The sequence below is a fragment of the Hemitrygon akajei genome, chromosome 27, assembly GCF_048418815.1.
Source record: "Hemitrygon akajei chromosome 27, sHemAka1.3, whole genome shotgun sequence".
Taxonomy (NCBI): Eukaryota; Metazoa; Chordata; class Chondrichthyes; order Myliobatiformes; family Dasyatidae; genus Hemitrygon; species Hemitrygon akajei.
The window spans coordinates 32,263,608-32,279,045 of NC_133150.1; the positions used below are offsets into that span (position 1 = coordinate 32,263,608).

At 41.5% G+C, this 15,438-nt stretch overlaps 1 protein-coding gene across 2 annotated transcripts in view; it reads right to left on the bottom strand.

The window, feature by feature from the left end:
* Positions 1-2,953: 2,953 nt before the first annotated feature.
* The window catches only part of wnt2bb (wingless-type MMTV integration site family, member 2Bb), a 103,269-nt gene continuing 90,784 nt past the window's right edge, over positions 2,954-15,438 (bottom strand). For both annotated transcript variants that reach the window (XM_073030583.1, XM_073030581.1), the window contains one exon: positions 2,954-4,385. In XM_073030583.1, coding sequence (XP_072886684.1) covers positions 4,156-4,385 — 230 coding nt within the window. In that variant the 3' untranslated portion in view covers positions 2,954-4,155. The remainder of the gene's footprint in view (positions 4,386-15,438) is intronic.

Consider the following 15,438-nt stretch of genomic DNA (forward strand, 5'->3'; position numbering starts at 1 on the left):
AGTACCTGACAGGGATACTGTTACCAAGAACACAGTGGTAACACTCACAGTGTAAAGACAATGAACGGATAAGCAGGAGAAATGATTGTGGCTTTGTGTTGGGGACAGCAGAGGTGAGTGTTGCTGCCGATAGTAATTGTGTTGGGGAGATGCGAAGGGAGAACGTAGAGCTGTTTGGGGTTAAAGTGACGAGAAAGACAACCTTTCACCCCCCCACAATCTCCTTCACTGCCCAGGGGCGAATGGATGGAGGAATTTTTCCTCGAGGCAGCCAGAATAGAAGTTGTAATGTATGCTGGGTGGTCTGAAACAATGCACGTGCCTCTGTACCGTGACCCCATCAGCAACAGACGAGTGCTCCAGAGTAATGAATGAGAAGCCCACAGGCTTCTTCATCTCCAACTGGGTTCCAGTCACAACAACCACCTACCACCGTGCCTGCACTTCAGTTTCAGCCCCTGCTGCACTTTTAATGTGGGACAGAATTACATTTATCATTTCATCCCAGATCTTCCCTTTTGTTCCCTTCTCTCTCATCCTGACCTTTTCCTTGGCTCTGTGCTTAATTAAAAAATGATTAAATCTCTCCAACTTCCCAATCTGATGAATGATCATTGGCCTGACATGTTAACCCTCTTTCTGTCTCCACAGACACTACTTGACATAGAGATTGTTTGTAGAATTTTATGTTTTTGTTGTGGACGGAACAGGACATTTTGTCCAACTAGTCTCCACCAATGTTTATACTCCAGACGCGCTTCTTCCCACTCTAATTCTATCTCTTCATCCTGCCCTTCTCTTGACTTTTCTCTCATAACTACATCAAGCTCTCTGCTTCAATAATTCCTGCATTAAGAAATTTACCCCTTTTAAAATTTGATTCTCAGTGACTAATTATTTAAATACCACTGGCTCTGGATTCCATCACAATGAGAACCAGTTCCCCCTCATCCATTAAATGGAAGATTCTACAGTAAGTCGTGAATACAGCCCAGTCCATCACAGACAAAGCCCTCCCCATTATTCAGCACACTTACACAGAGTTCTCCCACAAGAAAGTAGCATCCACCATCAAGAGCCCCCCATTATCCATGCTCTCTTCTCGCTACTACCATCAGGCAGGAGGTTCAGGAGCCTTAGGTCCTGCACCATCTGGTTCAGGAACAGTTATTGCCGACAATCATCAAGCTTCTGAACCAGTGCGGGTAACTTCACTCACCTCAACAATGAACTTACTCCATCACCGGTGCGCTCACTTTCAAAGACTCTACAACTCATGTTCTCAGTATCACTTATTTTTATTTGCAGAATTTTCCTTCTTTTTACACATTGGTTGTGTCTTATGTGGGACTTTATCATGGGCCTCTTAAAAAACACCATATGCACTAGTTTTTCCTGTATGGGTTCTTTCAGTTACATCTTCAAAAATCACCAGATCATATTGCAGAAATCCATGTCAATTTTGTCTAGTCCATTTGATAGTTGCTTGATATTGGGCTCCTGAACCAGAGTGGATAACTTCACTCACCCCACACTGCACTGATTCCTCAACCAATGGACTCCCTTTCAAGGACTCCACAAGTCATGCTCCCAGTATTTTTTAATTTATTATTTGCACATTTGTCTTCTTTTGTACAATGGCTGTTTGTCATCCTTTATCATAAATTCTATTGTATTTCTTTATATCCTGTAAATGCCTGCAAGAAAATGAATCTCAAGGTAGTAGAGTAAATTTACTTTGAACATCTCTGCTATGTTAAAGAGTTATTCAGTACCAAGCTTAATCATCTCTCTTCCAGTGACATGATGCTCTCTATTTATCCAATCCTTCCTGACACTGAACCCTCAGAATTGTAGTCACTCTGCAATTACTCTTTCTCTGGCAACCCACTGGCATTTTTATGTAGCATTATAGAGACAATGTTCGGTTCAATTACCTTCGGACAGAATAACTATATTGTTCATCGTCAGCAAAAATCCTTGTCACCCTGTGTCAGGTTTAAATCAGTACACAAGAGTCAGATTCTATATTGAGTGGAGCTGTGTATTTAATAGGTTCTGTATTGTGTTTAGACTTGGTAAGTTCACACCAGCACTATCATTTATATTCAGCCTCCCACCAGTGGAATGGAAACCTCCTTGATGTGCTATCATGAAATGATATAGGAGCAAGGCCAAATTCATGGCCGTGAACTTGTACTTCAAAAAGATGCATTACCTCAGCAGCAGTGTCCTCGGAATCAGAATGTCAGTGGTATAAAAGCCAGGCTTACTTTCCAAGGTTGGTATGGTCATTCCAACGAAACTTTGGAGTGGGCCACCTACCTAATACTAACAGAGAAGAGTATTATTCCAATTCAGAATCCTTTAATTAAACCATTTCACCCCAAGATCTCCTTTAGATGCTTCACCCAAAGACAGAACCCATTAAATATGCAGCTCCATCTTTATACAGAATATATACATAATAATGGGCCGGCTGGTGGCGCAGTGACATCAGTGCCAGACTCCGAAGCGAAGATTCCTGAGTTTGAATCCAGTCGGACACACTTCCCATCCATGCCAGGTTGAGTGTTGAGCTTGCAACTCGCCCTCGTAAAAAAAAACAACAGTGCTGTGAGAAGGAGTTGGGGGACCACTCACAGAATCTTCCCTCCAAGACAACCAACTTGAAAAAAAAAGTGGTCACCGAGGTTCTGGTAGAGTATGGCACACAACATATAAAAAAAATACACAATAAAGCACCAAACTTGAAATTTACACAGAAATGCAAGAAAGAAACAGACAACAGCAATGTTTGAGGCAAGTTCATGGTACTTGCTGACCTCTTTATGAGAAACCAGCTTTGAAAATGAAAATGATTAGATATTAATAATAATAATAATAATAATAATAATAATAATAATCCTGTGTACTTCCAGCCATTCTCTGAAAGTCCAGGTCTTGCACAGTATTAGGGGTTTTTTTTTGGTGGGAATGAAGTTAGCATCTTCTTCCTGATCCATCACTCCAGCCAGATGGTTACGGGCTACCACTGGGGGAGAAGGTTTCAGGTTTTCAACAGTCATTCTGTGAAAATGTCTTCTGTTATTTCATTCATGTGGCTCACTTGGTATTAAAGTTCATTCCCTTGACTAACCTACAAGGGCTCACAGAATTTTAAATAATCAGAACAGGGGGTCCATCCCAATTTTTTTCTCTCATTTTAATTAGAAAAAAACATTTCTTGGTGGAATTACAAACAAGATACTTAGGTGGGGTGATTGAAATGTACAGTACAGTGTATTATGCAAGTTTTTGCATCAACTTAGACTGCAGAAACAGCACTTGAAGTCTGCCAAACATTAACATACCAGTAGCAGTGTAAGAATTATAACAATATTTTATAAAATATTTAACCATAAAAAAGTACAGGTGAGTTTGCACTATTGAAACCAACAGCAGTAAGCCGGAGCTGAACCTCATTCCCTAATGTCTTCACAGGCATCCCTTTACAGTTGAAGGCTGTAGCTCCTGACGTGAATTCAAATCAACAGATAGTCATATCCCAGCAAGTCTCTTTCTCTCCCGCTGTCTCTCACACCCACTCTCTGCTATCCCCACGTAGCTAAAGTCCATAGTGCAGGTTGTCTTGTTAATACAGTTATACAACTGCCTTTAGAAAGTGCAGGCCCTTGTTTTCTGGTACAGCTTCACATCCCTCTGAATAATCTTAAGGAGCAGTCAGCAGCTTGTCCACTTAATAATAAGGCATTGACATACCAATAATAAAAAATAAGAAATACCGGACTGGAGATATTAGTCGCATGCAGCGGATGCTACAGGGCGGTCCTCATTACGACAGCTATAGAGGCCACGGTCTTCACTTTATAAAGTCTCTCATTCAATGGCAGTTGCACCGTTCCGCTTAAAATAGTATCGCAAATTGTATCGGATTTACTCTTAGACTGCCATTCCCCCCATTCATAAGGAATATGCGGTGATTTACTGAACGTGTCCAATGGTTTCAAAATGGTCCCCTGGGAGGTGTAGTCCACTTTGGTGCTTTGCAGAGTATTACTGTAATGAAAAAAATGACAAGCCATGCAGCTAAACTACAACTCCCAAAACGCCACGCGCTTCCACGCACAGTTGAGGCGGCGCTGCTCGCCGCCATCAAGTCTGATCCAGCCACTCGGCGCGTTTCGGTGCTTTGCAGGTGTGGAAGTCAACTGTCTCTTGGCACTCCTTGCACTTGACTGCGCAGCACCAGTGGAACTTGCACTCGCACTTGGTAACGCGCGCGACCCGCGTCGTGTCGTAGCCCCGGCCGCAGCACATCACCTCACAACCGTCCGTGCCACGGGAGGACTTGTTGCACACTCGCCCAGCCGTGCCCAGAGATCCTGGAAAACGACAGTGAAGATTAGATCGTTAGAGGGCAGGTCTTAATGAGGTAGACGCTATATTGCACTGGTATCACACTACTACTGTTACTCCTAACCAGCCCTTTTGCAGAATTTCTATTATAAATAGAGGAGCTGGTATTGGTATGGTACAAGTTTATTATTCAAAATTCAAAGTAACTTTATTATCAAGGTATGTATATGTCTCCATACACTGCCCAAGATTCATTTTCTTGCAGGCATTCAGTGAAAAACAACAAAGACTGACAACCAATTTGCAAAAGAAAACAAGCTGTGCAAATAAAAACAATAGTAGTAATAATAATAAATCTATACAACACAAAACTTTTAAGGATATATTTTCATCAACTAAAACAGGATTCAGCACTTCATGCAAGCATTTGGAATTCTGATAAGAAGTACAGAGCACTAAACTAAAATGAAAGCACAACCCCGAAAAGAATTTTAGTGAAGGATATATCACCAAAGAAGAAAAAGTTAACCAATGGAACAACATGGCCCTCCATGGAAGACATCTCCACGATCTGAGCAGACTAGATGTCGACAAGGACGCATCGAATGACTGGCTCAGAGTTGGAGACCTCTTCGCAGGAACAGAGGTGACAATGCAGGACCAGGTGGCTAACACAAAATAAAAGACCAACAAATTCAAGACCATAAATACAGGAAATGCCAGAAGAAACCAGAAACAATCCAACACATTACAGGATCCTGCAGCAGTTTAACTCAATCTGTTTACGTACACAGGCACAATCAAGTGGCGAAGATCATCCTCCAAGATGTTGCTTTAAAATACAAACTCATAAAAGACACCACACCTTACTATAAATAGAAGCCTGATCTAGTTTTACAGTCAGAGGCCTACAAATTATATTATGGCCGATCTATTACTACAGTTAGGACAATCCATAATAATCATCCAGATAAAATATTAAAGGATAAACAGTAAAGAACTTACGATATAGCCATTCCAAGCACACACAACATTCAGAAATCAATAAAATAGATAGACAGCAAGAGGAGATCTGCGGATGTTGGAAATCTGAACAACACACACAAAATGCTGGAGGAACTCAGCAGGCTACGCAGCATCTATGGGAAAAAAATACTGTCGAAGTTTCAGACCAAAACCCTTTGGCAGGACTGGAGAAAAAAAGCTGAGGTGTAATTTTGAAAGGTGGGGGGAAGGGAGAGAGAAACGCTAGGTGATCGGTGAAACTTGGGAGGGGGAGGGATGAAGTAGAGAACTAGGAAGTTGATTGGTGAAAGAGACAGAAGGCCATGGAAGAAAGAAAAAAGTGGGGTGGTGGGAGAGCACTAGAGGGAAGTGATGGGCAGGCAAGGAGATAACATGAGAGAGGGACAAGGGGATAGGAAATGGTGAAGGAGGGGGGGGTATTACTGGAAGTTTGAGGAATCGATGGTCATGCCATCAGATTGGAGGCTTTCCAAATGAAATATAAGGTGTCGTTCCTCCAACCTAAGGGTGGCCTTATCCCGACAGTGGAGGGGGCCATGGAAGGACATATCGGAATAGGAATGAGAAGTGGAATTAAAATGGGTGGTCACCAGGAGATGCTGCTGTGATGCATGGCGAAGCGGTCCCCCAATCTTCGTTGGGTATCACCGATATACAGGAGGCCGCACTGGGAGCAGCGAACACAGTATATGATCCCAACAGACTCAGAGGTGAAGTCTCACTGTTTGGGGCTGTAAATGGTAGTGAAGGAGGAGGTGTAGCACTTGTTCCGCCTGCAAGGATAAGTGCCAGGAGGGAGATCTGTAGGGAGGGACGAATGGACAAGGGAGTCGCATAGGGAGTGATCCCCGTGGAAAGCAGAAAGTGGGGGAAGGGGAGGTGGAGGAAAGGAAAGATGTGTTTAGTGGTGGGATCCAGTTGGAGGTGGTGGAAGTTTCAGAGAATTATGCGTTTGCCAAAAGCACTAGAAATATGCTGTTAAAAGAGGAAATGGAATGACTATGGGACATGAACAGGGTATATAGACTGACCCATTGGTAATATCTACAACAGGTATCACCCCAAAGTCACTGCACAATTGCTTTAAATGATTAGGCTTACACAGCATTATTTGTGGAAATCTTCAGAAAACTGCAATACCAGCCACCACTAGAATAGCGCGAAAGTTCCTAGGAATTGATAAAACGGTGGGAAATAATAAAGTCATGGTGGAGTTAATGGGTGGAGGTGTTGATTATTCTTAGTGCTTGGGAAAAGTAACTGTTCTTGAGTCTGATGGCCTTGGTGTGAGTGGAAGAAACAGTCCATGAACAGGGTGGGTGGGATCCTTCATGATGTTACTGGCTCTTTTCCAGCACCTTTCTGTACATATGTCCTTGATGGTAGGTAGGTCATTGCCTGTGATGCATTGGACAGTTTTGACTGCCCATTGTCGAGCCTTCCTGTCTGCCACAGTGCAGTTTCCATACCAAGCAGCGACGAGCATGTCGGGGTGCACTCTAGTATGCACCTGTAGAATGACGTGAGTATGGATGTGCAAACTCCAGCTCTCTTCAGCTTCATCAGAAAGTAGAGGTGTGGTGAGCCTTCTTGACTGTGTTCAGGGACTATGAGCGATTATGCATGATGTGCACTCCAAGGAGTTTGAAACTGCTGTCGCCCAGATGTAAACGGCAGTGTGACTTCTCCTGAAGTCCATAACTATCTGCTTTGTCATGTTGACATTAAGGAAGAGGTTATTTTCCTGACACCAGGCCACAAGCTCTTCCAACTCATCTGTATGTGGGCTGTCTCAACATTGTTGGTGATGGGTCCCACCACCGTCACGTCATTGGTGAACTTGACAATGTGTTAGCTTGGGTGTTTGGCCCAGCAGCCACGTGAGAGCAATGGGCTCAGTATGCAGCCCGTGTTGAGGTAATAGCCAGTTAAATAGTCGCTATTGTTATGTAGGGAAGTGTGGTACTGATTTGGCACTGCAAGTGTCCACAAGCAGCAACTTGATAATGACCAGACCATTTACTCTACTAAATTTAGCCGAGGGATACAACACCATAGATAACTGGACTGTCCTTCTTTGAAATAGTTCTGTGGGATGATTTACTCTCACCTGAGAGGACAGATGTGATAGCTGTTTAATTACTGAAAAAGGCAACTCATTTGTTACTGCCGTTGGTCAGGATTTGTCTCCAGTTTTCGAGAGGGGATACTTGAGTCCCCGTAATTCCGAGCAAGAGTCTTATTTACTGATACAGAAACAGGCAGAGAACATTGAAGTTAATATACCGTGCTGTAGACCTGCAGTATCCACACTTCATAAGCTCTTCAGTATGGGCATAACTGAACATTGATATGGATGGCAAACTTTCTGTTAAACATCAATCCACAGGAACATCATTGGCAATTAGTCAAGGCTGAATAGTACTTAGCAAAACATTTCTCTGGGATCTAAATGTAATCAGAACACGAAAGTATATGACATTGGAGGATCAAGAAAGGCTACGTCTCCCATAACTAATCCCCCCTCATTCACCTACTATTTGATTATTATATCTACAGTATCTCCATTTCAAATATCCTTTTGTATCTCATAAATTGTTCATTTAATTATGTCAACACTTTCACATTGACATTCTTCCTAATCATACCCCCTAAACAGGGGTTCCCAATCTGGGGCCCATGGACCCCTTGGTTAATGGTAGGGACCCATGGCATAAAAAAGACTGGGAACTGCTGCTCCTAAAGATAGCGCATCTCCAGTCTTCACAGTTTTACCTAATAGAAACCAGGTAAGAAAGAAGGATTTACCATTGAGTTTAATATTAGAACATTTTCATGGGGCAGAATGAACCTGGAGGACTGGGCTCAGTTTTAACAATGAAAGCTCTTTGTGAGGGATATATGGACTTTGGAGCTTCAAAAGAAAGATACAAAGTTTGAGGATAGATTGCGTGAGTTCAGAAGGGTGATGAAACCGGATAAAGGTGGAAGATTAGCTTGATCTGTCACATGTACATCAAAGCATCGAAACTTACAGAAGATGCATCGTTTGCACCAAGAATGTGCTGGGGGCAGCCCGCAAGTCCCGCCATGCTTCCGGCGTTAACATAGCATGTTCGCAACTTACTAACCTGAACTCGTACATCTTTGGGATGTGAGAGGAAACCCGGAGCACCCAGTGGAAACCAACACGGTTGCAGGGAGAATGTCTGAACTCTTTATAGACAGCAATGGGAATTGAACCTCCATCCTACAACAAGTGCTGTAAAGTGTTAACCTAACCACTACGCTACTGTGCCACTCTGAGATGTTTCAAATTGGATGCTTTGAGGTTGGTATGAAGAAATTATTTCTTACAGTAGTGAATTCCAATGAAATCTTGATGATCTGATTCAAGAGCAAGGCCAAGGGGCTCTATTAATTTCAGATGACATATTCTAAATTGTATATCCAGCAATGTAGTATTGTGAATAGTGAGAAGAGATCAGGAAAAAAGAAAATGGTTACCTCGACATCAGTTGTAAGGAAAATTATAATGTCTATTTTAAAGGTTGTGATCAAAGTTTAGAGTAAATTTATTATCAAAGTACATATATGTCACCATATACTACCTTGAGATTCATTTTCTTGTGAGCATTACCAGTAAATACAAAGAAACACAATAGAATCAATTGAAAAACTGCACACAGATGAAGATGGACAAACAGCCAATCTGCTAAAGACAACAAATTGTGCAACTACAAAAAAAAAAAATATTGAGAACATGATTTGTAGAGTCTGTGAAAGTGAGTCCATGTGTTGTGGAAGCATTTCTATGTAGGGGTGGTTCAGGAGCCTAATACCAAGCAAATATCAAATGGGTTAGACAAAATTGATATGGATTTATGCAATACTACCTGCTGGTGATTTCTGAGGGTGTAACTGAAAGAACAGATACAGAAAAAACAATGGAAATGGTGTTTTTACATTTTCAAAGGGCCCACGTTAAGAGTTAATGCACATAGGATTGGGGCCTTCAAAGTGATTTAGACAACTTTTTTTTCTGCTCTGTATGTTTTCTGCTCTCTTATATGTGCTATATGTGCCTTATGTTATGTCTGACTGTTGGTACTGTGTTTTGCACCTTTGGTCTGTACAAATGCTGTTTCATTTGGCTGTATTCATGGGTATTCATGTGTTTTGTTCCTTCCCACGCCTTGTGGCACCTCAGGCAGCAAGCTTGTCTGTTTTTGATGAGGCCGAGTTGCTAGCTTGGGCTCAACCCAGCAGGATAGAAAGCGTGCAAGGAGACGGCCGGATTCGAACCCAGGACCACCCAGGACCCAGAAGTCCGGTGAGGATGCCACTACACCACCAGCCGGCATATTCATGTATGGTTGAATAACAATTAATCTTGAACTTGAGTGAATGGGTAAACACTTGACTAATGCGGTATAAGATACATAAACTTGAAATTCCTCACTTTGGCAGGAAGTATAAACAGGCAGAATATTACTTAAATGGTGGCAGGTATAAAGGAATCCGAGTGTCCTATACCAGTCATGAAAGGAAACATGAATTTGCAGAAGAAAGTTAAGAAGGCAAATGACATAGTGGATACAATAAACCAGAAAAGGCTGGAAATGCTCAGTGGGTCAGGATGCATCTGTTGGAAGAGAAACAGAGCCAATGTGGTGGGCTGAATACCCTTCATCATAAGGGTCTCAATACATTGAATGGTTAATATACTGTACATTTACAAGAGTAAATGAATAAGGGAGACTGACTACAATTATTCTGGATTTCGATAAGACCATGCTTGAAGTATATTGTGCAGTATTGACCTCCTCACTTAAGAAGGACATACTTGCCATCGTGTAGGGGTTCTTAACCATTTTTATGCCTTGGAACCCTTCGGCAGTCCAACTTCAAAATAATGAATTTAAATACATAAAGTAAAATACCCAGGGTTACAAAAGAAACCAATTATGTTGAAATACAGTTATCAAAATATTTTTAACTAATTTGTGATAGTCATATACAGTATATGCTTCTTTATTAACAAATTAAAGAGCAAGACTATACACTTAAAATATAGGTAAGTTAAAATAAAAATTGATCTTTTAAAGCCATATCAGTGTGGAGGCTGTTGTTGCTTCGCTTGAACAAGAACCTTAAACTGTGGGGTGGTCTTTAACAAAGTGACACACACGTCATGTCGGACGTTCAATTACAGGGCTGCCTGACAGTTGGCCAGCTACATCGCACGAGCGTCTGCAGACAGAGATTGTGATGAGTTTAATCTAGCGACGTGACTAATAACTACCATAATTTTGAAGTAGTCTTGAGCATGTCGTAAGCGATATTTTGAGATATTTGTAACAACTGTTGCCGTTTTTGCTTGTGTGGGAGGTTTGGGGGTTTGGGGTTTGCTAGTTTTGTTTCTTTTTCTTTTTGATGTGGGGGGTGGGGTTGATGTCCTTTCTTTCACCAACTTCCATGGTTTTTCTGTATTTGATGGCTATCTGGAGAAGACGAATCTCCGAGATGTATTCTGTAAATACTTTGATATTGAAATGAAGCTTTAAACCTTTGAACTGTAATGTGATATGAAAGTATGTGTGGTTTCTATTGCTGACAAAGTCACAGGTACTGCTAATGCTTCTGTGGTTTGTTAACTACATTTATAATGGAAGAAAATTCAAAATTTCACTTAGAGGTTAGTGAAAATAAAGATGTAATTATTTTCCCATCCAAGTTTGTGGAAATACAGAAAAACCATGGAAGTTTGCGGACCCCTTAGAATCTATTCACAGGCCCTCTAGGTGTTCATGGACTCCAGGTTAAGAACCTCTGCCATAGAGGGAGAGAAATGATTGTTCACCTGATTGATTCCTGGATTGACGGGATTGTCATGTGAGGAATGATAAGATCAACAATGCCTGTAATCACTAGAATTTTGAAGAATGGGAGAAAAGATCTCACGGGGAAGAACACCATTGTAACAGAGATTGCCATGCTAGATGGGGGGGATGATGTCTCCCCTAACTGGGCATCTAGAACTAGAAATCTTTAACTCAAGATGGATAGAAAGTTCTTCAATATGGATTTTTCTCCCTAATGGAAGGTGATGGAAATCAAGTCACTGAATATATTTAAGAAGGAAATTGATAAATTTCTGGACATAAAAGGCATTAAGGGGTGTGGAGTGAGAACCAGAATGTGGCATGAAATTAGCCACAATAATACTAAAAAATGGTAGAGGTCAGAAGGGCTGAATTTCCTGTTCTTGCCTCTATTTAATATGTTTCTATGTCTAAGTATCATGCATATGTTCTGTTTTAATTAACTAAAGAAAGATAAAACAAAGACTAGCTTTCTTTGTCACACGTACATCGAAACATTGAAACATACAGTGAAATGCATCATTTAAGTCAACGACTAACACAGTCTGAGGATGTGCTGGGGTCCGTCCGCATCTGTTGCCATGCTTGTAGTGCCAACATAGCATGCCCACAACTTACCAATCCTGATCTGCACATCTTCAGAATGTGGGAGGAAACCGGAGCACCCAAAGGAAACCTACATAGTCATGGGGAGAACTCCTTACAGAGAGGGGTGAGAATTGAAACCCAAGCACTGGCACTGTAAAGTGTTACACTAACTGTTATGCTATTGTGCTGCCTTTAAGTGCTATTACAAATGGAAAACTGGTGCATGCACAAGCTAAGAAATATTCCACCAGCAGTCTGCTCCAGATTCAAGAACAAATTTCAAAACCATTCTTCTTTTACATACACTCAGTGGTCATCTTATTAGGCAGCTCATGGTCTGCTGCTGTAGCCCATCCATTCCAAAGTTTGACTTGTGCATTCAGAGATGGTTTTCTGCACACCACTGTCATAATGCGTGGTTATTTGAGTTTCTGCTGTCATTCTGTCAGCTTGAACCAATCTGGCCATTCTCCTCCAACCTCTCTCATTAACACGCCATTTTTTCACCCACAGGTATGCTGCTCACTGGACATCTTTATTTGCTTTTTTGCACCATTCTCTGTAAACTATAGAGACAGTTGAGCATGAAAGTCCAAGGAGATTGGCAGTTTCTGAGATACTCAAATCACCCCATCTGGCACCGACAACCATTCCATGGTCAAAGTCACTTAAATCACATTTCTTACCCATTCTGTTATTTGCTCTGAACAACAACTGAACCTTTTGACCATGTCTGCATGCTTTAATGCATCGAGTGGCTGCCACATGATTGGCTGATTTGATATTTGCATTAACGAGCAGGTGTACCTAATAAAGTGGCCACTGAGAGTAGATCAACCTCACACTCTCCCCTTCACTTTTATTTAATTGTGACTTGAGGGCAGAATTAAAGAACTCAAGACTGAAACCAAGTAACATGAAGAGAAAGTACAAATAGGATTTTAATCAAATCTAAAGAGGTGATTGTAGTTAATGTTGTGTTGAACGGTTGGGAATGGGATAGCGATCGGAGTGATTGCAGATGTAAAGGTTCCTCCATACTGTTGACATTTTAGAAAGTGTTGTTAATGGAAAGTAATTGATCTGGACTGTAAAATTGAGATGGTAAGGTTCGATAAATTTTCCGCAAAAGCAAATTGTCAATGTATTTAATGGTGTGGAAAGAAAGTCAGGGCCAGGTATAAACTAAACGGATTGCTGGCTGTTGGCCATTTGAATCTCCCAACCAGAACCTATGTCACCTATTAAAGTGCCTGAGCAGAGCCCTGGATGGAGACACATGTAGGAGGACTAGGTTTGCTGGGAGCAGAGACTCTTTTTCATATCGTGCTTTGTTCTTCCTCGCGCACTCGTTGGCTATTTCTGAATATTCACACAGACTCCCATTTTTATGTTTTCTGAAAGCTCATTTTCCAAATTGAAGCAACATGTGTTTAAACTTGAACATGAGAAAGTCAACATCTGGAGCTGAGTGCATTTCTGTCTGATGTAAAATCTTTGATCTAACACTTGAATTGATCAGTTGCCTCTATGTGGGCCACTCTTGAGAAGGTGCTTTACATTCAAAGCCTGCAAACCCTGATGGAATTGTTTGATATACCAAACGCTCCCCACGGTGGTCCTGTGAACATAATGACTCCAATTCTTGCACTTGTGCCAATTTATCATAAAAACCAGTAAATTACAAAGGTTACACGCCAGATGCCGTGAATGGAACCGATCAAGCAGATAGAAGTGTAGGTCTCAATAATTCTAACACAAATTCTTCAGCGTTCCAGTAATTTCTGGCTGATGCTCTGATCTAGGTGTGTAGATAAGAACACATGAAGATAAGAAACAGGACCAAATGCAGGCCAATCAACTCTTTGATCCACCTCTGTCATTCAGTAACATCGAGGGTAATCCAAATTTTGCCGCCCTCTCTCCCCATACCCCATGACACCTTGACTGTCAATTTTAACCTGGAATACCAAGGCAACAAGAAATTGCAGAGAGATGTGAATGTAGCCCAGTCCATCGTACAAACCAACCTCCCCTTCACTCACTCTGTCTACACTTCCCACTGTCTCAGGAAGGAAGTGAACATAATCAAGGATGTTTCCCACCTTGGTCAATCTCTCTTCTCCCGTGTCAGACAGAAGATACAAAAGCCCGAGAGCATGTATCAGCAAACTAAAGGGCAGATTCTATGCTACTGTTATCAGGTATTTAAACGGACCTTTTAAATGCTAAAAGACGAACTCTTGATCTTCAAACCTACCAGTCATGGCCCTTGCACTTTATTTGTCTATTTGTTTTCTTTATAACTACAACACTATATTCTAAATTCTGTTGTCTTGTTACTACTTTGATGTCATTGTGTAAGACCATGTCATAAGACCATAACACATAGGAACAGAAATAGGTCATTTGGCCCATCAAGTCTGCTCCATCATTCCAACATGGCTCATTTATTGTGCCCCTCAACCCAATATTTCTGCTGTCTTCCCATAACATTTGATGCTCTGACTAATCAAGAACCTTGCAACCTCAGATTGTCTCTGGCAATGGATTCCACAGATTCACCACCACCTTGCTAAAGAAATGTCTCCTCATCTCTGTTCTAAAAGGATGCTCCTCTATTCTGAGGCAGTGCCCTCTGGTCCTAGTCTTCCCTACTGTAGGAAACATCCTCTCTACATCCACTCTATCCCAACCTTTCAAAATTTGATAGGTTTCAATGAGATCTGCCCTCATTCTTCTAACCTCCAGCATGTACAGGTCCAGAGCCATCAAATGCTTCTTTTACATTAACTGTTACATTCCTGGGAGAATTCTTGAGAATCTCCTCTGGACCCTTTCCAATTCCAGCACATCTTTTCTTGGATGAAAGGGGCCCGAAACTGCTCACAATACTCCAGGTGTGAGCTGCCCAATGCCTTATAAAGCTTCAGCATTACAACCTTGCTTTTATATTCTAGTCCCCTTGAGATGAATGCTAACTTTGCATTTGCTTTCCCTACCACTGTCTCAACTTGTAAATTAACCTTAAGAGAATTCTGCATGAGGACTCCCAAGTCCCTTTGCGCCAATAGTTTCTGAATATTAGAAAATAGTCTACGTCTTTATCCCTTCTACCAAGGTGCACGACCATTCACTTCCCTACACTACATTCCAACTGTCACTTCTTTGTCCGTTCTACCAAACTGTATATTCACTAGTCGCCAGCAACCAACCAGTAAAGGCTTCCTTTATTCAAAGTCTTTGCCTCCTGCCAGTTAGCCAATCTTCTATCCATGCTAGTATCTGCCTTGTAATACTAAGGGCTCTTATATTGTTTAGCAGCCTCATGCACGGTATCTTGTCAAAGACCTGAAAATCCACTTACTGTTCTTTCTCTATCCTGCTTGTTATTTCCTCAAAATGGCAGCAACTCAATGCATAAAATAATGCAGTTATGGTCAAGATTTTCAGTTATTGTTCAGACCAAACATAAGAATGGAGAAGAAATGTGATCTAAGTGACTTTGACTGTGGAATGATGGTTGATATCAGACAGAGTGGTTTGAGTATCTCAGCGTTTACAGAGAATGGTGCGAAAA